The sequence below is a fragment of the Erinaceus europaeus genome, chromosome 6 (assembly GCF_950295315.1).
Source record: "Erinaceus europaeus chromosome 6, mEriEur2.1, whole genome shotgun sequence".
Lineage (NCBI taxonomy): Eukaryota > Metazoa > Chordata > Mammalia > Eulipotyphla > Erinaceidae > Erinaceus > Erinaceus europaeus.
The window spans coordinates 73,204,372-73,229,151 of record NC_080167.1 but is presented as its reverse complement, the minus strand read 5'-3'; the positions used below and the strand labels follow the sequence as shown (position 1 = coordinate 73,229,151).

Below are 24,780 nucleotides of genomic sequence, written 5' to 3'. Positions count from 1 at the left end.
GGAGGGTACGACTCCCCACCGCGCAAGTGCGGGGTTGAAGCAACGCCGCGCAGGCGCGGGACGGCGGCGACGACGCGCGGTTGCGCAGGCGCGGCGGAAACTGCCGAGGGCTGCCGAAGGCCCGGCGCGGATTGCCCGGATGTAGTTGGTGGAGCGGCGACGGCCGGAGGCGCAGGAGCGGGCGGCGCGGCGGCGGCGGCGGGCAGGCGGCGGAGCCACGGGAGTCGAGCCGAGCGCGGCCGGGCGTCTAGTGCGGCTGCCTCGAAGTGGTGGGGCCGCGGCCGGGAGCGTGGACGCGGAGGGCGATGGCCCGCGAGCGCCGGCGCCAGTGACGGAGCCGCCGAGAGCCGCCCGGGGCGCGCCGGGCCCCGCGCCCGCCCGCCCGCCGCCCGCCGCCCGCCGCCGCCGCCGCGACCCCCGCTCTCCGCCGGGCATTGATGGTAATGTATGCGCGGAAACAGCAGAGGCTCGGTGATGGGTGAGTCGTCTCCTGCGCTGGGCCCGGGGGCGGGGGCCTCGCCGCGGCGCCATTTTTGTTGTCGGTCGGGCAGCGGGCGGCGGGGGTCGCGGCGGGGCCGGACGGGGCGGGGGAGGCGGGCGGCCGAGCGGGCGCTCGGGGTGCGGGGCCGCGGGCGGGGTGCGGGGCCGCGGAGGGCTATGCGGGGCCGGGCGGGGCGGGGGTGCGGGGCCGGGCCGGGCGGCGGGGTCGGCGGCGGGCTCACGGCGCCGTCCCTGTGTTTCAGCTGTCACGACCGGCGGGGGGACTCGCAGCCTTACCAGGTAGGCGGCGGCGGCGGCGGCGGGCTGCGGCTACTCGAGCGCAGGCTTCGGCCCGGTGCAGGCCGCAGCGGGCGGCGGGCGGGCTCCGGGTTTCCGGGCGGCGCGTCCCCATGTCCCGCGTCTCGGTGTCCCGCGCCCCGCATCCCGGGCCCCGAACCCACGTCCCCGCCACAGCCCGCGCTGTGTTGCAGGCGCTCAAGTACTCCTCGAAGGGCCACCCCGCTGGCGCCGACCACAGACATGAGAAGATGCGCGACTCCGCAGACCCGTCGCCCCCAAACAAGATGCTGCGGCGCTCCGACAGCCCCGAGGGCAAGTACGGCGACTCAGGCCCCGCCAAGGCCAGGAACCTGCATGTGCACCGGGTCCGAGACCGGGAAGGGGGTGAGTACCGGCCCAAGTGCTTCCGCTGGGTTTCTCGGTGCTTAGCCGGGAGCAGAGGGAACAGAGACCCTCAGCACAGGGTAGTTTAGCCCGGGAGGAGAGACCCTCAGCTCTGCCTCAGCACAGGGTGTGTTAGCCAGGGAGGAGAGACCCTCAGCACTGCATCAGGACAGGGTGTGTTAGCCGGGGAGGAGAGACCCTCAGCACTGCCTCAGCACAGGGTAGTTGAGCCGGGGAGGAGAGACTCTCAGCACAGGGTGGTTTAGCCGGGGAGGAGAGACCCTCAGCACTGCCTCAGCACAGGGTATTTAAGCCGGGGAGGAGAGACCCTCAGCATTGCCTCAGCACAGGGTGGTTTAGCCGGGGAGGAGAGACCCTCAGCATTGCCTCAGCACAGGGTAGTTAAGCCGGGGAGGAGAGACCCTCAGCATTGCCTCAGCACAGGGTGGTTTAGCCGGGGAGGAGAGACCCTCAGCATTGCCTCAGCACAGGGTAGTTAAGCCGGGGAGGAGAGACCCTCAGCATTGCCTCAGCACAGGGTGGTTTAGCCGGGGAGGAGAGACCCTCAGCACTTACTCAGCACAGGGTAGTTTAGCCCGGGAGGAGAGATCCTCAGCACTGCCTCAGGAAAGGGTGTGTTAGCCTGGGAAGAGAGACCCTCAACATTGCCTCAGCACAGGGTGTGTTAGCCGGGGAAGAGAGACCCTCAGCACTGCCTCAGCACAGGGTAGTTTAGCTGTGGAGGAGAGACCCTCAGCACTGCCTCAGCACAGGGTGGTTTGGCCGCGGAGGAGAGACCCTCAGCACTGCCTCAGCACAGGGTAGTTTAGCCCGGGAGGAGAGACCCTCAGCACTGCCCCAGCACAGGAAGTGTTAGCCAGGGAGGAGAGACCCTCAGCATTGCCTCAGCACAGGGTATTTAAGCCGGGGAGGAGAGACCCTCAGCATTGCCTCAGCACAGGGTGGTTTAGCCGGGGAGGAGAGACCCTCAGCATTGCCTCAGCACAGGGTAGTTAAGCCGGGGAGGAGAGACCCTCAGCATTGCCTCAGCACAGGGTGGTTTAGCCGGGGAGGAGAGACCCTCAGCACTTCCTCAGCACAGGGTAGTTTAGCCCAGGAGGAGAGATCCTCAGCACTGCCTCAGGACAGGGTGTGTTAGCCTGGGAAGAGAGACCCTCAGCACTGCCTCAGAACAGGGTGTGTTAGCCGGGAAGAAAGACCCTCAGCACTGCCTCAGCACAGGGTAGTTTAGCTGGGGAGGAGAGACTCTCAGCACTGCCTCAGCACAGGGTGGTTTGGCTGGGGAGGAGAGACCCTCAGCACTGCCTCAGCACCGGGTAGTTTAGCCCGGGAAGAGAGACCCTCAGCACTACCCCAGCACAGGGAGTGTTAGCCGGGGAGGAGAGACCCTCAGCACTGCCTCAGCACAGGGTGTGTTCGCCGGGGAGGAGAGACCCTCAGCACTGCCTCAGCACAGGGTTTGTTAGCCCGGGAGGAGAGACCCTCAGCACTGCCTCAGCACAGGGTAGTTTAGCCGGGCAGGAGAGACCCTCAGCACTGCCTCAGCACAGAGTGGGTTAGCCGGGGAGGAGAGACCCTCAGCACTGCCTCAGCACAGAGTGTGTTAGTCGGGGAGGAGAGACTCTCAGCAGTGCCTTAGCACAGGGTGTGTTAGCCGGGGAGGAGAGACCCTCAGCACTGCCTCAGCACAGGATGTGTTAGCCGGGCGGAGAGACCCTCAGCACTTCCTCAGCACAGGGTAGTTTAGCCAGGGGAGGAGATACCCTCAGCACTGGCTCAGCACAGGGTAGTTTAGCCGGGAGGAGAGACCCTCAGCACTGCCTCAGCACAGGGTGGTTTAGCCGGGGAGGAGAGACCCTCAGCATTGCCTCAGCACAGGGTGGTTTAGCCGGGGAGAAGAGACCCTCAGCACTGCCTCAGCACAGGGTAGTTTAGCCTGGGAGGAGAGACCCTCAGCACTGCCCCAGCACAGGGAGTGTTAGCCGGGGAGGAGAGACCCTCAGCACTGCCTCAGCACAGTGTGTGTTAGCCCGGGAGGAGAGACCCTCAGCACTGCCTCAGCACAGGGTTTGTTAGCCCGGGAGGAGAGACCCTCAGCACTGCCTCAGCACAGGGTAGTTTAGCCGGGGAGGAGAGACCCTCAGCACTGCCTCAGCACAGAGTGGGTTAGCCGGGGAGGAGAGACCCTCAGCCCTGCCTCAGCACAGGGTAGTTTAGCTGGGGAGGAGAGATCCTCAGCACTGCCTCAGCACAGAGTGTGTTAACGGGTAGGAGAGACCCTCAGCACTGCCTCAGCACAGAGTGTGTTAGTCGGGGAGGAGAGACTCAGCAGTGCCTCAGTACAGGGTGTGTTAGCCGGGGAGGAGAGACCCTCAGCACTGCCTCAGCACAGGGTGTGTTAGCCGGGTGGAGAGACCCTCAGCACTTCCTCAGCACAGGGTAGTCTAGCCAGGGGAGGAGATACCCTCAGCACTGCCTCAGCACAGGGTAGTTTAGCCGGGAGGAAAGACCCTCAGCACTGCCTCAGCACAGGGTGTGTTAGCCGGGGAGGAGAGACCCTCAGCACTGCCTCAGCACAGGGTTTGTTAGCCCGGGAGGAGAGACCCTCAGCACTGCCTCAGCACAGGGTAGTTTAGCCGGGCAGGAGAGACCCTCAGCACTGCCTCAGCACAGAGTGGGTTAGCCGGGGAGGAGAGACCCTCAGCATTGCCTCAGCACAGGGTGGTTTAGCCCGGGAGGAGAGACCCTCAGCACTGCCCCAGCACAGGGTGTGTTAGCCCGGGAGGAGAGACCCTCAGCACTTCCCCAGCACAGGGAGTGTTAGCCGGGGAGGAGAGACCCTCAGCATTGCCTCAGCACAGGGTAGTTAAGCCGGGGAGGAGAGACCCTCAGCACAGGGTAGTTAAGCCGGGAGGAGAGACCCTCAGCATTGCCTCAGCACAATGTGGTTTAGCCGGGGAGGAGAGACCCTCAGCACTGCCTCAGCACAGGGTGTGTTAGCTGGGGAGGAGAGACCCTCAGCACTGCCTCAGCACAGGGTGGGTTAGCCGGGGAAGAGAGACCCTCAGCACTGCCTCAGCACAGGGTGTGTTAGCCAGGGAGGAGAGACCCTCAGCACTGCCTCAGCAACAGCGTAGTTGAGCCGGGGAGGAGAGACCCTCAGCACTGTGTCAGCACAGGGTGGTTTAGCCGGGGAGGAGAGACCCTCAGCACTGCCTCAGCACCGGGTAGTTTAGCCCGGGAGGAGAGACCCTCAGCAGTGCCCCAGCACAGGGAGTGTTAGCCGGGGAGGAGAGACCCTCAGCATTGCCTCAGCACAGGGTAGTTAAGCCTTGGAGGAGAGACCCTCAGCATTGCCTCAGCACAGGGTATTTAAGCCGGGGAGGAGAGACCCTCAGCATTGCCTCAGCACAGGGTGGTTTAGCCGGGGAGGAGAGACCCTCCGCACTGCCTCAGCACAGGGTAGTTAAGCCGGGGAGGAGAGACCTTCAGCATTGCCTCAGCACAGGGTGGTTTAGCCGGGGAGGAGAGACCCTCAGCACTGCCTCAGCACAGGGTAGTTGAGCCGGGGAGGAGAGACACCCAGCACTGCCTTTGCACAGGCTGTGTTCACCGGGGAGGAGAGACCCTCAGCACTGCCTCAGCACAGGGTAGTTTAGCCAGGCAGGAGACACTCTCAGCACTGCGTCAGCACAGGGTGGGTTAGCCGGGGAGGAGAGACCCTCAGCACTCCCTCAGCACGGGGTGGGTTAACCGGGGAGGAGAGACTCTCAGCACTGCCTCACCACAGGGTGGTTTTGCCGGGCAGGAGAGACCCTCAGCACTGCCTCAGCACAGGGTGATTTAGCCGGGGAGGATAGACCCTCAGCACTGCCTCAGCACAGGGTGGTTTAGCCGGGGAGGAGAGACCCTCAGCATTGCCTCAGCACAGGGTATTTAAGCCGGGGAGGAGAGACCCTCAGCATTGCCTCAGCACAATGTGGTTTAGCCAGGGAGGAGAGACCCTCAGCACTGCCTCAGCACAGGGTAGTTGAGCCGGGGAGGAGAGACTCTCAGCACTGCCTCAGCACAGGGTAGGTTAGCCGGGGGAGGAGAGACCCTGAGCATTGCCTCAGCACAGGGTGTGTTAGCCGTGGAAGAGAGACCCTCAGCACTGCCTCCGCACAGGGTGGGTTAGCGGAGGAGAGAGACTCTCAGCACTGCCTCAGCACAGGGTGGTATAGTGGGGGAGGAGAGACCCTCAGCACTGCCTCAGCACAGGGAGTGTTAGCCGGGGTGGAGAGACCCTCAGCATTGCCTCAGCACAGGGTAGTTAAGCCGTGGAGGAGAGACCCTCAGCATTGCCTCAGCACAGGGTATTTAAGCCGGGGAGGAGAGACCCTCAGCATTGCCTCAGCACAGGGTGGTTTAGCCGGGGAGGAGAGACCCTCCGCACTGCCTCAGCACACGGTATGTTAGCCAGGGGATGAGAGACCCTCAGCGGTGCCTCAGCACAGGGTAGTTAAGCCGGGGAGGAGAGACCCTCAGCATTGCCTCAGCACAGGGTGGTTTAGCCGGGGAGGTGAGACCCTCAGCACTGCCTCAGCACAGGGTGGGTTAGCCGAGGAGGAGAGACACTCAGCACTGCCTCTGCACAGGCTGTGTTCACCGGGGAGGAGAGACCCTCAGCACTGCGTCAGCACAGGGTGGGTTAGCCGGGGAGGAGAGACCCTCAGCACTCCCTCAAAACGGGGTGGGTTAACCTGGGAGGAGAGACTCTCAGCACTGCCTCACCACAGGGTGGTTTTGCCGGGGAGGAGAGACCCTCAGCACTGCCCCAGCACAGGGTGGGTTAGCCGTGGAAGAGAGACCCTCAGCACTGCCTCAGCACAGGGTAGTTTAGCCCGGGAGGAGAGACCCTCAGCACTGCCTCAGCACAGAGTGTGTTAGCCGTGGAGGAGAGACCCTCAGCACTGCCTCAGCACAGGGTAGTTTAGCCGGGGAGGAGAGACCCTCAGCATTGCCTCAGCACAGGGTAGGTTATCCGGGGAGGAGAGACCCTCAGCACTGCCTCAGCACAGGGTGTGTTAGCCGGGGAGGAGAGACCCTCAGCACTGCCTCAGCACAGGGTGGTTTAGCCGGGGAGGAGAGACCCTCAGCACTGCCTCAGCACCGGGTAGTTTAGCCCGGGAGGAGAGACCCTCAGCACTGCCCCAGCACAGGGAGTGTTAGCCGGGGAGGAGAGACCCTCAGCATTGCCTCAGCACAGGGTAGTTAAGCCGGGGAGGAGAGACCCTCAGCATTGCCTAGCACAGGGTATTTAAGCCGGGGAGGAGAGACCCTCAGCATTGCCTCAGCACAGAGTGGTTTATCCGGGGAGGAGAGACCCTCAGCACTGGCTCAGCACATGGTATTTAAGCCGGGGAGGAGAGACCCTCAGCATTGCCCCAGCACAGGGTGGTTTAGCCGGGGAGGAGAGACCCTCCGCATTGCCTCAGCACAGGGTATGTTAGCCGGGGGAGGAGAGACCCTCAGCGGTGCCTCAGCACAGGGTGGTTTAGCCGGGGAGGAGAGACCCTCAGCACTGCCTCAGCACCGGGTAGTTTAGCCCGGGAGGAGAGACCCTCAGCACTGCCTCAGCACAGGGTGGTTTAGCCGGGGAGGAGAGACCCTCAGCACTGCCTCAGCACAGGGAGTGTTAGCCGGGGAGGAGACACTCTCAGCACTGCCTCAGTACAGGGTGGTTTAGCCGGGGAGGAGAGACCCTCAGCACTGGCTCAGCACAGGGTGGTTTAGCCGGGGAGGAGAGACCCTCAGCACTGGCTCAGCAGAGACCCTCCGCACTGCCTCAGCACAGGGTGGTTTAGCCGGGGAGGAGAGACCCTCAGCACTGCCTCAGCACAGGGTAGTTGAGCCGGGGAGGATAGACCCTCAGCACTGCCTCAGCACAGGGTGGGTTAGCCGGGGAGGAGAGACACCCAGCACTGCCTTTGCACAGGCTGTGTTCACCGGGGAGGAGAGACCCTCAGCACTGCCTCAGCACAGGGTAGTTTAGCCAGGCAGGAGACACTCTCAGCACTGCGTCAGCACAGGGTGGGTTAGCCGGGGAGGAGAGACCCTCAGCACTGCGTCAGCACAGGGTGGGTTAACCGGGGAGGAGAGACTCTCAGCACTGCCTCACCACAGGGTGGTTTTGCCGGGCAGGAGAGACCCTCAGCACTGCCTCAGCACAGGGTGATTTAGCCGGGGAGGATAGACCCTCAGCACTGCCTCAGCACAGGGTGGTTTAGCCGGGGAGGAGAGACCCTCAGCACTGCCCCAGCACAGGGTGGGTTAGCCGTGGAAGAGAGACCCTCAGCACTGCCTCAGCACAGGGTAGTTTAGCCCGGGAGGAGAGACCCTCAGCACTGCCTCAGCACAGAGTGTGTTAGCTGCGGAGGAGAGACCCTCAGCACTGCCTCAGCACAGGGTGTGTTATCCGGGGAGGAGAGACCCTCAGCACTGCCTCAGCACAGGGTGGTTTAGCCGGGGACGAGAGACCCTAAGCACTGCCTCAGCACAGGGTGGTTTAGCCAGGGAGGAGAGACCCTCAGCACTGCCTCATCACAGGGTAGGTTAGCCGGGGAGGAGAGACCCTCAGCACTGCCTCAGCACAGGGTAGTTTAGCCGGGGAGGAGAGACCCTCAGCATTGCCTCAGCACAGGGTAGGTTATCCGGGGAGGAGAGACCCTCAGCACTGCCTCAGCACAGGGTGGTTTAGCCGGGTGGAGAATCCCACCGCACTGCCTCTGCACAGGGTAGTTGAGCTGGGGGAGGAGAGACTCTCAGCACTGCTTCTGCACACGTGCAATAGTCTATTGTAGGACTGTACTGTGGAATTGAACCAGGGACTTGGTTATTGTGGCATATGTGCTTTTTAAGTCTGTATTTACTGGGTATATACAGCCCAGAGGCTCCAAAAGTGCAATTCGCCCTATGTAGCTGCAGCAGTCCGGACATGTCTGTTGTCAGGCGCTACCAGATAACCTCAGCGGCAGTTTAGCAGAAATCGGTTAAAAAGCACGGATCGTCCTAGAGCCCTGAGTCTCCCATGGAGCGGCCTCTCCATGCAGAGCACTTAGCTTTGTTGGCTCTGTGGGCCTGCCAGGCACAGAGCCCTGCAAGTGCTCCTGTACAGGAAAGTGATTGTGATTGTCGGGCTCCTTGGACCTGTCAAATGTGTCAGGAGGCTCCAGGTTCCCATTTCCTAAATGACGTGCTCTCACCACAAAACCTATTTCCTAGTGCCCCAGCTCAAGCAGGGGTCTTTACTTTCTGTTGGATAGAGAGTGCTACAGCACTGCATCACTTGTAAAGCTCTCCCCCCCTGCAGGTGGAGACCAGGGGCTTGAACCTGGGTTGCTGTGCTTTATAACATGTGGGCTTAAGCAGGTGCACCACCACCTAGCCCTCAGATCTGCGTTTTAAACGTTTTATATTTATTTTTTGCCTCCTAGTGTGGAAGTCAGTTTTATTTAGTGTGGTGAGATGTTAAAAGACACATTGATCTTATCAGAAGTTAAAAATGGTCAGATGATTGCATTGAGATGGAATAATTTGGATGACTCTTGGGAGGAATATAATTGTTGGAATGGTGCTGTAGTTTTGTATTTCCTTGATTTTTTTTTTTTTTTTTAATTATCTTTATAGGATGCAGTCCAATTGAGAGGCGGAGGGGAGATAGGAGGAGAGAGACAGAGATACCTGCAGCCCTGCTTCACTATTCTCAAAGCTTGTGCACTGTAATGTGAGCTTTGTACTTCTTGAGTGGATACTACCATACGTATTTATTGGTAACAGAAGATGAGTTTAGTTATTAAAGTGTTTAGAAGTTAAGTGGAGGCAAAACTACGTAAGTGAACAATATCTTGGGACCAGAGAGAACTCCCCAGGTTGAATATGTATCTTGCCAGGCAAATGGCCCATTTTTGAGCCATTACTCCACTTGGCAGTAGTGGTGTCTGTTCCTCTGTCTGTGTGTCTGCATGAAAATGTTGACCTCTAGAACTATGAAATTGTGTAAGTATGAGTGCTCTCCCCAGGGAATTTCGTACTAAAAAGAAAATTACTCATGTCTTCAACTTTGTGGGTGAAATGTCCAGTATTCTTACATAGATCTCATAAGCCTGGGCTGACAGTGCTGTCAAGCATTTTACTGGATTTCATTTCAAAAATGAACTTTTTAAGAGTGGGTGCTGTTTGTACTGTCTTGTGTCTTATTTTTAAATTTTTGCTAACTATGAGAAAATATTATCTTGGGTCCTAATACATAAGTGTCGATCTTTTTTTCCCCATTTCTAATTTTCTTTGACAGGACAGAGAGAAATTGAGAGGACTTGAGAGCTAGCGAGGGAGAGAGAAAGATAGACACCTGCAGACCTGATTGACTGCTCACAAAGCATCTCCCTGCAGGCAGTCCCTGGTCCCCACCTGCAGGCAGAAAGCTTCATGAGTGGTGAAGGAAGGCTGCAGGTATCTCTTGTCTCTTTCCCCCTCTATCTATCAATTTTTCTCTGTCTCTGTCAAATCAGTAAGTAATAAAAGTTAAAAAAGCAATGTTGGTGGTGGGCTGTGGTATAGAACTATAAACTGTAGTCTTAAAATCTTGTAATAAATCATTAATTAAAAATAAAAAATTCTTTCCCCTTTTTTTGTAGTAAGCCATGTAACGTATATTCCAGATGTTATAACCCTAGGAGCAGTTCATTGTGTATTCAGTCAAACATTGGGCAGGACATCCACTTTATGTCAGTGATTATGATGTTCCTGAAGTAACAAGATGTCATCTTGGGTCTTAAAGACTTTTTTTTTTTTAATGCTCCTTTTTCTCGGGGTGATTTTAATTATACATTTTTTAAAAAAATTTCTTTATTGGGGAATTAATGTTTTACATTCAACAGTAAATACAATAGTTTGTACATGCATAATATTCCCCAGTTTCCCACATAACAATACAACCCCCACTAGGTCCTCTGTCATCCTTCTTGGACCTGTATTCTCTCCACCCACCCACCCCAGAGTCTTTTACTTTGTTGCGATACGCCAGTTCCATTTCAGGTTCTACTTGTGTGGTTTTTTGTTTGTTTGTTTGTTTTGTTTAGTTTTTCTGATCTTGTTTTTCAACTTCTGCCTGAGAGTGAGATCATCCCATATTCATCCTTCTGTTTCTGACTTATTTCACTGTTTTAACATGAATTTTTCAAGGTCCATCCATGATCGGCTGAAAACAGTGAAGTCACCATTTTTTACAGCTGAGTAGTATTCCATTGTGTATATAGACCACAACTTGCTCAGCCACTCACCTGTTGTTGGACACCTGGGTTGCTTCCAGGTTTTGGCTATTAGAAATTGTGCTGCCAAGAACATATGTGTACACAGATCTTTTTGGCTGGTTAATTATACTTTCTATGAGACTTTCAGCTAGCTCTTGTTTGCTTTTAATTTCCATTTTCTTTATTAAATTAAAGTAACATTGTATTGTGATAAAAGATTCGTGTGTGCATCTTTAAAAATCAACATGTGGATGAACTACATTAAGTTTTCCACTATATGTCCCAAGTCAGTCCTTCACCGTAAATGACTACTTTAATCTAATTTATCGGACCTTTCTCTCCCCATTTCCTCCTGATGACTGCTAATTAGTATTTAAAGGGTTTTTGTTGTTTTTCTTGAATCTAATACCTTTTCTGTTTTTGTATCTCCTTGATGGTGCCTCCTTAGTTCTATTTGTTTAAAAAAAAAAAAAAGTATTTAGAATCACTTGCTAAGTGAGGCCCCACTCTCCTTTTCGAGTTGCTTTGTAGTTGATTGCCCCCTTCTTTTTTTTACTGAAACTGTAATTCCACCTCTGTACCATCTTTAGTAATATCTGCTCTATTTCTTTTTACTTTTTATATATGGAAATAATAATAGTATGAAATAAGAGCCCTCAGTTCTGTAGTTTGGGATTCCTCCCCTTTCTCCCCCCTCTTCTTCCTTCTTTCCTTCCTTCCTTTCTTTCTCTTTCTTTCTAGAACATTGCTCAAGCCCTGGCCTGTGGTGTATGGGGATTGAATTTGGGACTCTGGAGCCTCAGACATGCGAATCTTTGCATAACCACTATGCCGTCATCCCAACCCAGGATGCATCTTATGATTAATTCTGTCTTTGATGTGGTGACTCATCTTATGCTCTGATTCCAAGTTTTGTGTGTTTATTGTTATTGTTTAATATCAATAGAAAGCTTGTGAAAGTGTGGATGTGTTGTTTTACTGCTGACATTATGTATCCCCTTAGATTTTTTCTCTAAATAAGAAATTATATATATAATGTGTTGACATATATATAGTTAGAATCATCCATAGTCAGATGCAAGCAGGTTAATATAATGGTATGCCCTAAGCATATACTGTATAAATTAACTCATTCTAAGAGCAGATTTACTATATTATTGGAAAAAAATGATCTTTTTACAATTTTTTATTGCCACTTTTATTATGATAGGACAGAAATTGAGAGGGGGCCTACAGCACTGCTCCACTGCTTCTGAAGCACCCCCACCTGCAGGTGGGGACTTGGGGCTTGAACCTGGATCTTTGCACATGGTAGTGTGTGCTGTTGACCAGGTATGCCATCACCCAGTTGCCCCCCCCCCCTATTTTCCCCATCTTAGAATTTTAGGGAAAATCTAATGATTTTAGTAAAATACCTTACAACTTAAGAGTTCTATATAGTATGATTGTGACTTACTTCCATTTTACAAAGCAAGTTAATCAGATGTGGAGTTTGTAAGATTATTTTTCTCAGAATTGAGCTTCATTAACATTTGCCCTCCAACAACATTTTTCCAATAATTATTTTATTTCTTTTATTGATATCTTGGATTTCCTTGAAAAGTACCCACTCAGAAGTAATGTATAAAAAAGCCTGCATGAAAAGAAAGGGATTGATACAATTTATCAGTCTTTAGTAAAAATATTTTTAGTAAATACAACCCTTGTTGCAACATAGCATCTATAGATAGAGGTTTTATTTATCCCTTGTAAAGATTTATCTCTTTAATGAGTATATAGAATGCCTTTGGAAATTAAAGGGAAATATGTAAGAATGACTTAGTAGGTTTTTAAACTCACCAAATTAGTTGACAATTAGCCAGAAGTATCATAGTCATTACAATTCCTTCTTGTAGCTTAGAACTGTTTTTTTTTTTTCTTTTTAACATAACTGATATCCAAATCTCAGAAATATGAACGCACAGAACAGTGTGATTTTGTGTTTATGTATGGTAAAGCCATTTTTATTTGGTTAAAACTTATTTCTAAGGACCAATTCTAAATGATTGTTTTACAAAGTGTCTTAAAAATTAGGAATAATAGCAGAGATGACCTGTACACAACTTTTCTTTGGTTACGTACATCCACTTAAATAGGAATTTTCTTGTAAGTAGATTACAAGTTTATGATACCAATAAATACAGTAAAGTTTAATTGTATTTTTTACATTTCTTCCATAACTTAAGGATGTATTTCTTAATTATTTTAATAAAAGATAAAGACACCAGATTAAAGATCAAGGATCCGTTATCCAAGTGCATTTAAAGATGAAGCCATCTTTAAGGGAATTCTGTAATGCTGCCATACAAAACAGCATCTTTTTAGGTGTTCCATTTCTGGTGAGACAGACTGGGTTACTACCATACTAATGAGAGGAGTGGGCTGTTGCATTCTGTCATTCTTAGGATAAACTTGAATACCTGTTAGAAACATTTTGGGGGGAGTTGGGCGGTAGCACACGTGGCTCAAAGCGCGAGGACCAGCGTAAGGATCCCAGTTTGAGCCCCCGGCGCCCCACCTGCAGGGGAGTTGCTTCACAAGTGGTGTAAAGCAGGTCTGCGGGTGTCTGTCTTCCTCTCCCCCTCTCTGTCTTCCCCATCTCTCTCCATTTCTCTCTGTTCTATCCAACAACGACATCAATAACAATAAAACAACAAGGGCAACAAAAGAGAATAAATATTAAAAAAGAAAATTAAATATAGAAAAAAAAGAAACTTTTTTGGGTGGTGAGATAGTTTGCTTAGTTAAATTGGCTAATTGGAAAAAATAATCTTTATAGGGGCCGGGGTGGTGGCGCACCTGGTTAAGCACACACGTAGCATGCAAGGACCTCAACCCCAGTTCCCACCTGCAAGGAAGAAGCTTTGCAGGTGGTGAAGCAGGGCTTCAGGTGTCTTTCTCTCCCCCTCTACTTTGCCCTTTCCTCTCTATTTCTGACTGTCTCCAATAAAGGTAATAAAGATAAAAAGCAGCACCTTTTAAAAAAGAAGGAATCTTTACTGGATTCCATATTTATGTGTTTCTAGTGAGTTTCCATCACTTTAATGTTCAATTATAGCTAATATTCAACTATTTAAATACAAAGGAAATTTTCCATTAATGGCTAAGCAGGCATTCTTGGGAATGTGTGCGCTTAACCGGGTGCACAACTCCCAGCCCCCGGTAAGCATTCTTTATAAAGAATTTATGTAATTTTTTTAAAAAACATTTTGGTAAACATTTTTATTTAGATGGTCATTTCGCCTAATGTGGAAGAAACCATTTGGATATAAGTGGTGCTTTCACAGCCTTAAAAAATACAATTTAATGATTGCTCTAGTTTCTTTGCATTCCAGACTGATACTGTCCATTGTGGCCTTGTAGTTATTCAGATAACTAAGTTTTGAATAAAATGAGATATACCTGGCATTTGTAATATAAGAAGGACTATAAAAAATAGAGAACATTACTTGTTCCCAAAACAACTTTAGAAGGTAGATAAAACAGTTACTTCCTGCTTTGCAACTTTTCCAGTGAAGGGGGGATTTGACTGTAAAATCAGACAGTGAGAGAGCCAGATCTAAAAGTAAGTTTTTACTTTGGTAAATTGTATATACTGTTAGAGGTGAACTGTCTAGGCATATATATTGAAAGCTTATTTAGCAGTGGTAATATCAGAAATTAAATTTTTAAATTTTATTGGGTTAATGCGTTACAGTAAGATATAATAGTTTGTACATGCATAACATTTCCCAGTTTTCCACATATAACCCCCACTAGGTCCTCCTCTGCCATCCTGTTCCAGGACCTAAAACCCACCCCCCACCCTAGAGTCTTACTTCGGTCAATACACCAGCTCCAGTCCAAGCTCTGCTTAGTGTTTTTCCCTTATGACATTGCTTTTAACTCTGCCTATGAGTGAGATCATCCCAGTTTCATCCTTCTGTTAGCAGATATTAATGTAAAGGTGGCTTTATCACTAGAAGTCCAGTGTGCTATCCATTGCGCCACAGAGCCACCTGAGTCAGGGAACTTCTAAGAATCTAAAATTTTTAGCAGTTATTTGCAAAATTATCTGTTGTGTTTATTAGTATTATTAGCGGAACATTGATCAGTTCTGGCTTTAGGTTGTGTGGGGATTGGGCCTGTAACCCTCAAACCTCAGGCATGAAAGTCTATTGCATTAGCTGCTTTGTAATTCTCCACCCCTGTTGTGTTTTGAGTTTTCAAAAGTATTCTTTTTGTCGCCTTTCCTGGTTCACAGATAGTGGTAGTGCAGTTGGTTGCATCCAAACATTAGATACTATGTCCTGCAGCAAGGACATGTAATACCTCAGAGTAGAGCAGCCAGACAGGAAGTTCTGGCCAGTATTAGCAGCTGGACAGAAAACCTTTTTTTGTCTCCAGGGTTATTGCGGGGGCTCTGTGCCTGCACCACCCACTGCTCCTGGAGGCCATTTTTTCCTTTTTGTTGCCCTCCTTGTTTATTATTGATGTAATTATTATTGTTGTTGGATAGGACAGAGAGAAATGGAGAGAGGAGGGGAAGACAGGAGGGGAGAGAAAGACAGACAGACGCACCTGCAGACCTGCTTCACTGCCTGTGAAGTGACCCTCCCTGCAGGTGGTGAGCCGGGGGCTCTAACGGGGATCCTTAAGCCAGTCCTTGCGCTTTGTGCCACGTGCAGTTAGCCTGCTGTGCTACCATCTGGCCCTCTGCTCATTCTTTACACAAGTATCTTCCATTGCTCTTTCAATAAAGTTAAGATTAAGCTTTATCAACTTTTTTTTCCTTTAGCCATCCTATATGCTTAAGATCTTTGAAGATATGGGTTCTCTCACACGTTAGCTTTTCACATGCTATTTCCTTCTAGAATACTTTTTCTATTCTCCCATCTTTTTCTCCTAATGCAGCCCTGGGGATCATATGGGTGAGAGAAGTCAGAATACCACCCTGGGACATGGAGTGTTGGGAGTTCAGTGCAGTTCTATGTCCTACCTTCTTCATTGTTTTCTCAAACAATACTGGTTTTTTCCTCTGGAGCATCAAATTGTTCAAATTCTTTATTTCTTGTCAGTCATTCCTTCTTTCAGGACTTAGATATCTGATTTGAAAGGCTAAATCTAGTACAGTTATTTAGGATTTATAAAGGCTTTTAAAAAATAACAAAAAGTGGGAGTAGTTCTGTAGCGCAGCGGGTTAAGTGCAGGTGGCGCAAAGCACAAGGACCGGCATAAGGATCCCGGTTCGAACCCCGGATCCCCACCTGCAGGGGAGTCGCTTCACAGGCGGTGAAGCAGGTCTGCAGGTGTCTATCTTTCTCTCCTCCTCTCTGTCTTCCCCTCCTCTCTCCATTTCTCTCTGTCCTATCCAGCAACGACAACAATAATAACTACAACAATAAGGGCAACAAAAGGGAATAAATAAATTTAAAAAATAAATATTAAAAAATAAAATAACAAAAAGTTACCGCTAGTGACTTTTAACAAAGGATGTAATTTTTTGTTGTTCTTTGCACCATGCGTTACACTGCTTTATTTCAGAGTAATATATTGTCATATTTCAGAGAAACCTTTTGCTTTTGTGTGTGTGTGGCCAGAAACTAGACGTTTTTTCTCAAATGGGGTTCACGCGCATCTTGCCTCAGAATCTTGTTGGATAATAAAAAATGCCAGTCATTTCTACTAAAGACCAACTGAACTAACCCAGTAAATTTCTACATTTAATATGCTCCCCAAAGGCAAGTTGTTCTATAAGTGATGACCGCTGCTTAGAAGATGGTTAGTAGCAGAAGGGCTAAAACAAAATTAATTTGAAACATTTCTAAATATATTTGAAAATTTAATACACAAATTTAACACTTTGATGCAAAGTCATTTTTCCTCCTGGAAACAAGTGTGACATAATTTGGGACTGAGTGAAAGCTACACTGTTGTCACTATTAACGTACCTTTTAATTCTTAGTGCACCACACCGGAAAAGGTTGGAGATATCCTCATTCTAACCTGAGACATAGACATAATATTAAAGAGCGAGGAAGGGAGAAGACCCAACTTCTGGGGAAATGTCTTTGATCTTACTGCTTTGGTTGCATTGAAAAAAATCAGTCTAGGGCCAGCAGAGTGGTTCAGCTGGTTAGTGTGTGTGCTTTGCACCCATCTGTGTTGCGCTCAGGTTCTAGCACAACCCCCATTGCATTGGAGAAAGGTTTGGTGGTGTCTTTTCCTCCTTCTCACTCTCCTTCTGTCTCTTGCTTGAAAAAGTTGACCCAAAGGAAAAGCATACTTTCATTGTAGTGTGAACTGTTTGACATCAGTACTTAGTACCTACTGTTCCTTCCAGGGTTATTGATGGGGCTTGGTGTCTGCCCAAAGAATTACTCCTGGGCACTTCTGTTTTTTTTTTTTTTTTCCTCTTCCAGGGTTATTGCTGGGCTCGGTGCCTGCACCATGAATCCACCGGTCCTGGAGGCCATTTTTTTTCCCCCTTTTGTTGCCCTTGTTGTAGCTTCGTTGTGGTTATTATTGCCCTTGTTGACTCAATTCGTTGTTGGATAGGACAGAGAGAAATGGAGAGAGGAGGGGAAGAGAGAGAAGGGGAGAGAAAGGTAGACACCTGCAGACCTGCTTCACCGCCTGTGAAGCGACTCCCCTGCAGGTGGGGAGCCGGGGGCTCGAACCGGGAGCCTTACGCCGGTTCCTGTGCTTTGTGCCACATGCACTTAACCCACTGCGCCACCGCCTGACCCCCACTTCTGTTTGTTTTTAAAGTTTATTTATGAGAAAGGAGATAAGAGGACCAGAGTGTCACTCTGGCGTATGCAGTGCCATATATTGAATTCAGGGTTTAGTGTTTGAAGAGTCCGTCCAGCTCTTTAGCCACTGTACCACCTACTAGGCTGCTTTTTTTAGGTTTCTTATGAGCAGTGCTCAGTTTTTAGCCAGAATGTAGATAAGCTTTTTTGGTGGCTTGAGGAGAGATGAAGTTTCTTGCCTGCCAACAGTTTTGTAAAATGAAAACTTTGCCACCTCAACCCAATTCATGTATAGTAATTTTAAGATAGAGATTGTCCTAATAAACATTTGGTACTGAGAACTGCATACTCTACCTTTCTGAAGAGACTGCTTAAATTGGGGTTATTTAATTTGAAGTTGTTTCTTATGATGAAATGTGGCTGCTGCTTGAGGTTTTAAGAAAGTAACTTTAGTTCTGCACTCTGTCTACTGAGCAAATTACTGGCAGCTCCAAGCATGCTTTCATTTTTCACTGTTTCTTAAAATAAAAAAACAGCATTGAACCTGACATGTAATGCTAGGGGCTGAACTCTTGAAAGGCTGCGTGTGGCTGTAGTTATCACTTCCTCAGCCAGCCACTGAGGATATTATGTGACGTGTTTGCTTGTGTGTGGTGCAATTCAACCACCGTGCGGGCCCACCCGCCCTCCTTTTCCTAAGACGGCTTGAGGGAGCCAGCACAGCACTGTACCATCCATGAAAAGCTTCGCAGTTTGCGGTTAGCTATCCCCATCTCCACAAACTAATGAAAAAGAGTTAAAAAGAGAATCTAAGGTCTGTTCTTTTCAAAACTTGTGGACTTGTGAATTTGTGATACTTTTGAGTTGCATTTCAGCCCAGTTTCCCTTGGAGAGATTTCAAAACCCACCTCTACTGCCCATAGAGGTCTGCTGACACTGAAGCGTGGTAGACAGTCACACTGTCTAGTGAACCACCTTTGAGCCCATGAGTATTTGGAAGGCAGCTATGCTTACCACTATACCACCAACACCAGATGATGTTTAGTATTGGAAGCTGTAATTGTTTGTTGAGCTGAAGAATACGAGAACAAAGAGTTTGGGGTATCATGAAAATCAGGATTTCTATGTTTTAGGATTTTCTTAACATCTGAGGACTCCGTAGGCACACAAAATGGAAATGTCCAGGAAGTAGAGATTCAAGGGAGAGATTGGGCTAGAGTCATCAGTAAATAAACTGGATCTAAAATCACAAGAGTAGACTACTTGTAGATAGACTCCTTAGTCTTTTTTGTCTTTGTAACCATAACGGTCTCTTACAAATGCAGCTATAGACACTATGTGAAGAAATTTGTAGTCAGTTCTTTTTTTTTTTTTTAATTTTTTTTATTTAAGAAAGGATTAATTAACAAAACCATAGGGTAGGAGGGGTACAACTCCACACAATTCCCACCGCCCAATCTCCATATCCCACCCCCTCCCCAGTAGCTTTCCCATTCTCTATCCCTCTGGGAGCATGGACCCAGGGTCATTGAGGGTTGCAGAAGGTAGAAGGTCTGGCTTCTGTAATTGCTTCCCCGCTGAACATGGGCGTTGACTGGTCGGTCCATACTCCCAGTCTGCCTCTCTCTTTCCCTAGTAGGGTGGGTCTCTGGGGAAGCTGAGCTCCAGGACACATTGGTGGGGTCTTCAATCCAGGGAAGCCTGGCTAGCATCCTGATGGCATCTGGAACCTGGTGACTGAAAAGAGAGTTAACATACAAAGCCAAACAAATTGTTGAGCAATCATGGACCCAAAGCTTGGAATAGTGGAGAGGAAGTGTTAGGGAGGGTACTCACTGCAAACTCTAGTATACTTCTGCTTTCTTACTTTGGTGCCATACTCCAAACTCAGTCAATTTCTGCTTTGCGTTTCTACTTTGTAGTCAGTTCTTAGCAGATATGCCCACCTGTGCTGGAGGGTCAGAGTCTTGAGATAAGGAAAGGAGATTGAGAAAAAACAGCCCATGGAATAGGAAAGAAATTGAGATATCTTCTGAAGGCCAAGTAAAGGGTGATAGCATTGAACAGCTGTAGTTGACTTGGGAGAAGGAAGGTGCAATTGGAGTTGAAGTGAAAATAGGAAGTGAAGGCAGTGACTCTAAAGGGAAATGATCTGGGTGGGTACCCTGAGTTAAAGCAAAGGTTTTTCTCTTTTTTTTTTATGGGAGCCACTGAAGTATGTACTAATAGGACAAATTGAATACAGAAAAAAGTATGCAGGGGGGCAGTTGGAATTGAGTTAGTGTACAAAGTAAATTAAGAAGTTGGCCTTAGATTGAATCATTAACATTTCATTGATAACGTAAGAAAGTAGCTTATTACTGACATAGTGTATATACTAATTTCCATTTAGTTATAATTGGAGAGATCACTACAGCAACTTTTTTTTTTTAACCAGAGCACTGCTCAGCTCTAGCTTATGATGGTGTGGGGGATTGAACCTGGGACTTGAGAGCCTCAGGCATGAAAGTCTCTTTGCATAACCATTATGCTATACCCCCACCCTACAGCAACCTTTCAACAGTTAAACTTGGAAGGTTTATTTGAAACTTGGGGGGGTGGGGGGGGTGTCAGGCGGTGGTGAACCCTGTTAAGCACACATAGTACTAAGTATAAAGATCCCAAGTAAGGATCCAGCTTTGAGCCCTCCCGTTCTCCACCTGCCCGGTGGCGGGGGGGGGGGGGGGGGGGGAAATCACTTTACAAGTGGTGAAGCAGGTCTGTAAATGTCGTATCACCCTCTCCTCTCTCAATTTCTCTCTGTCCTATCCAATAAAATGGAAAAAGTGGCCTCCAGGAGCAGTGGGTTCATAGTGCCTGCATGGAGCCCCAGCTGTAACCCTGGAGGCAAAATAAAAAGGGAAACTAGGTGCTTTCACACTGCAGCCTTATGCCATGCAAAAGTGCCTTTCAGGCAACTGTTAGGACTTGGGCAGAAGGGGGAGAGCAACCAGTTTAATGGATTTGACCTGGTGGGAAAACAGGACACATAACTTTTAAAGTTTTTTATTAGTTGGGGTGGTGGGGTAAAGTACTGAGGTTTCCTTGATGTTGGTGTTGGTGGGAACTCACACATGCCTGACTTTACCAGGTGGAGAGAGAAACAGAAGAGACCATGGAATTGAAGTCTCCCCCGGAGCCGCAAATCTCTCTTGTGTCATGCTTGATACATGGCAAGGCAGGTGCCTCAGGGCAGGCTTACTCACTGGCTCCTGAATTTGAGTGTCATTAAGAATATCCTGGGGGAGTCGGGCTTTAGCGCAGCGGGTTAAGCGCAGGTGGCGCGAAGCACAAGGACCGGCATAAGGATCCCGGTTCGAACCCCGGCTCCCCACCCGCAGGGGAGTCGCTTCACAGGCGGTGAAGCAGATCTGCAGGTGTCTATCTTTCTCTCCTCCTCTCTGTCTTCCCCTCCTCTCTCCATTTCTCTCTGTCCTATCCAATGACAACAACAATAATAACTACAAAAATAAAACAACAAGGGCAACAAAAGGGAATAAATAAATAAAATAAATATTTTTAAAAAATCTTAAAAAAAAAAAAAAGAATATCCTGGGAGTTGGGCGGTAACGCAGAGGGTTAAGTACATGTGGCACGAAGCGTGAGGACCGGCCTAAGGATCCCGGTTCGAGCCCCCAGCTCCCCACCTCCAGGGGCGTCGCTTCAGAGGCAGTGAAGCAGGTCTGCAGGTGTCTGTCTTTCTCTCCCTGTCTTCCTTCTCTTTTGTCTTCCCTCCTCTCTCCATTTCTCTCTGTCCTATCTAACAACGACAACGTGAATAACAATAAAAAACAAGGGCAACAAAAGGGAAAATTAAAAAAAAAAGAATATCCTTTGAGGGAGATGAAAAGGAAGTAGGGAGCGTGGCGCAGAGAGTAGATTGCCAGTGTTGCGTGCATGAGGCCTTGACACTCATTTGCCATAGGAGACTGGTTCTCTCTTCCACTCTCTCCCTTTTTGCCCTGTGTTAATAAGTGGATATTTAGAAAGGTACAAATAAAAAAAGATAAGGTAATAAGGATTAAATAAGTAGAGCATGTTTCGGCATTTCATTCAGTCTCTTATTTTGAAGGGGTTAGAATATAGGACTCAAGATAGTTCAGATCCATTATGTGAATTAATGACATTGTGCTATAGTGAAAATAAAATGCCAGTAGAAATATTGTGCTATAGTGAAAATAAAATCACAGTAGAAATATGGATTCTCAAATCCATGTTTGTCTTCCATTTATGACTTCTAACCTTGGGCTTAATATAAATTTTTTCTCAGGAGTTGGGCGGTAGCGCAGCAGGTTAAACGCACGTGGCACAAAGCGCAAGGACCCGCATAAGGATCCCAGTTTGAGCCCCCCGGCTCCCCACCTGCAGGGGAGTCGCTTCACATGCAGTGAAGCAGGTCTGCAGGTGTTTTGTCTTTCTCTCGTCCTCTGTCTTCCCTTCCTCTCTCCATTTCTCTCTGTCCTATCCAACAACAATAATAACTACAACAATAAAACAACAAGGGCAACAAAAGGGAATAAATATTTAAAAAATAAATAAAAGTTTCTCTTTTTCTTTGAACTATACAAAGGATATTTATACTTTGCCTTTACATTTTTTTCTTGGAGATTCTATGGGACAATGTGCCTGAAATTGGTAACAGTCCCTCCCATATACAAGGGAGAAACTTCCCCCCTTTGTTTTATGGTATGACCAGTTGAAGTTAAAATACCTGAAGAGTTGGGCGGTAGCGCAGCGGGTTAAGCGCACATGGTGCAAAGCGCAAGGACCAGCGGAAAGATCCCGGTTCGAGCCCCCGGCTCCCCACCTGCAGGGGAGTCACTTCACAGGCGGTGAAGTAGGCCTGCAGGTGTCTATCTTTCTCTCCCCCTCTCTGTTTCTCCCTCCTCTCTCTTTCTCTTTGTTCTATCCAGTAGTGACAACAACAACAACAATAATAACTACAACAATAAAACATCAAGGGCAACAAAATTGAATATATATTTTTTAAAAATTTAAAATACCTGAAAATATCCTTTTATTACTGCTGTTCATACATGACATCTTGCTGAAAAATAATTGAGTCATAGCCAACAATCCCCTCCCCCATCTTTAAAAGGCATCTGTAAGTAAACTCAGGTGTTTTCAATCAAGATTATAGCTGGGGCATGGTGCCTGCACAACGACTTCACCTCTTAGACAACTTTTCTCTTTCCTTTTTCTTTCTTTTTTTTTTTATAGCACCACCTGCAGGCGAGAAGGGGAGTAAGGTGCTTTTTTTTTTTTCCCTTTTGTTGCCCTTGTTTATTGTAGTTATTGATGTCGTCATTGGCATTCCAAAGGCCTTTAGTTTTTGTTTTTTTTACTTTTTAAAAATATTTATTCCCTTTTGTTGCCTTTATTTTTGTTGTTATTTATGTCATTGTTGTTGGATAAGACAGAGAAAGGGAGAGAGAAAGACCTGCAGACCTGTTTCACCGCTTGTGAGCTTGTGAAGTGACTCCCCTGCAGATGGGGAGCTGGGGACTTGAATCGGGATCCTTATGCTGGTTCTTGAGCTTTGAGCCATGTGTGTTACCGCCCAATTCCCAGCTTTTTTTAAATGCATCTGTCATAGACAAGATATACTTGTGTTAAGCTAGTGTACTCATTGCTCTGTGCCCTTTGTAGTTTTGTGCTTTCATACTTTATGCCATTACTCCTATTGTTTTCCTTGAAAAGTTTAATCCATTAAGCCAATTTAAATCTCAGTGTGTTACATAATCTCTGTGGTTTGTTTTACAGTCTTAACATAACAGAGTTTAAGCCTGTTAAAACATGTAGAGGACATAGCACAATCTTAAAAGATTTCTTTGCATCTAGTCCCCCCTCTCCCTGCCACCCTCCCCTTCCCATTCTCACATTTAGAGTACTACAAGGCCTTCAAAGTTGAAATCAGATTCTTGCATGTTTGGTCAGTTGATTAAACTCAGGAGGTAAAATTACTTGGAGGCCTTGAAGTGTGTCTTTCTTTGACTTTGTTTGCTGAACAGTGTCTCTGAAAGCATCACTTTGGGCAAAGGTAATACTCAGCTTTTCACCTGTATAGCGCCTCTCCCCCTACACCCTTATTTTAGTCACCCAAGCTCAGCCCTGGTTTGAAAATGCTAGATGATACTTTAGGGATACCTTCACGTAACTTTTCCATTATTGCAATTGTTCTGTTGGCTATTGAATATTATCAGAGGCACCTGTTTATAGGTAAACCATACAGTTTTGTAGAAGAGAGGCTTGACTGACTCTTCCTTGAATAAAGTATTGTCATCCTATTTTTTCTTCAGTTTTGCAGAATCTTAGGATAATTCACTAAAATTTTTCTAAACTTCTGTTGTTTTTCATACCAGTTTGCACCCTATCTTCACTGAAGAAAGGATTCTTTTAGAGTAACCATTATTAATTTAAAAACTCAAGGAGCAATATGAAGTTACATTACATGGAAATTGCCATCTAGTGCTGGGAGCAGAGAAAGTGCTTTGATGTATCTCCCTCAATTCACACTGTTCCACACAATGATTCATATATAGGGGCGTGGAAATCCTTGCATGCAGTGCCTGGGAACAAAGTATCTCGTGTGGTTTCTTCAGTTTTTTGTTTATACAAAAGTACCTCATTAATAATTTTTCAAGCTCTAGTCCTGTGAACTCCTTTGAGCTATCTCCTTATTCCTAGTTTATTTTGACAAAGTTTAGTTTATCCTTTGTTTTTCCTTTAAGTAATGACTTAGACTTTAAAATTTTCATTTATTTCACCAGATCATCACTCAGCTCTGATTCATGGTGCCTAGTAGGGGACTGAACCTGAGATCCCTCCTGAAAGTATTACACTACTCATGGTGTTTCTCCCTAAACACCCCCCCCCCCACACACACACACACATACGTTCTGGCTTATGGAGGTGCTGGTGGGGATCAAACTTGGGAATATTGGTACCTCAGGCATGATAGACATTTTGCATAACCACTATGCTATCTCATCAGCCCCAAATAATACTCTTCTAAGAGATTTATTGTGTCAGCTCTTATATTTTAGACGTATGAGTAGTTTTGAGTTCATTTTGTTACTGCCATCAGTAACATCATTCTTTTCACATGTACCTTCCCTTCAATAATTTTCTATCCTATCCTGTTGATAAACATGAATAATATATGAATGGGTAATTCCAAAGGAAGTATTACAATGTGTAGTTTAACAGACTGTTAGCAGTTTGCTTACAATTAAGCATATTTATTCATTTGGGCTAAATGTATAGGATAGCAAGGCTTTACTTTTTAAAGCAGGATGACAAGAAATGAGCTCAGTGACTCCGGATACATTCGTGGACCACTGCTAAGTAGCCTCCCTTGCATAATAACCATTATGTTACCTCCCCAGCCTTTGAGCAGCCCAGCCTCCCTTGCCCACATTTTCATTCTTTACATCTTGTGGAACAAGAAAGTGGTGGAGTAGGGCAAGCACAGGCCTACTGGCCATGAAGAC

The 24,780-nt window shown here is 48.0% G+C and overlaps 1 protein-coding gene across 5 annotated transcripts in view; it reads left to right on the top strand.

Annotated features, from left to right (window-relative positions):
* The window catches only part of WAC (WW domain containing adaptor with coiled-coil), a 59,181-nt gene continuing 34,401 nt past the window's right edge, over window positions 1-24,780 (top strand). Inside the window, exons 1-3 of one of the 5 annotated variants that reach the window (XM_060192531.1) lie at window positions 1-440; window positions 744-780; window positions 972-1,164. In XM_060192531.1, coding sequence (XP_060048514.1) covers window positions 1,021-1,164 — 144 coding nt within the window. In that variant the 5' untranslated portion in view covers window positions 1-440; window positions 744-780; window positions 972-1,020. Of the gene's footprint in view, window positions 479-743; window positions 781-971; window positions 1,165-24,780 lie in introns of all 5 variants that reach the window. The other 4 variants (XM_060192530.1, XM_060192528.1, XM_060192532.1 and 1 more) reach the window with 4 other exon arrangements.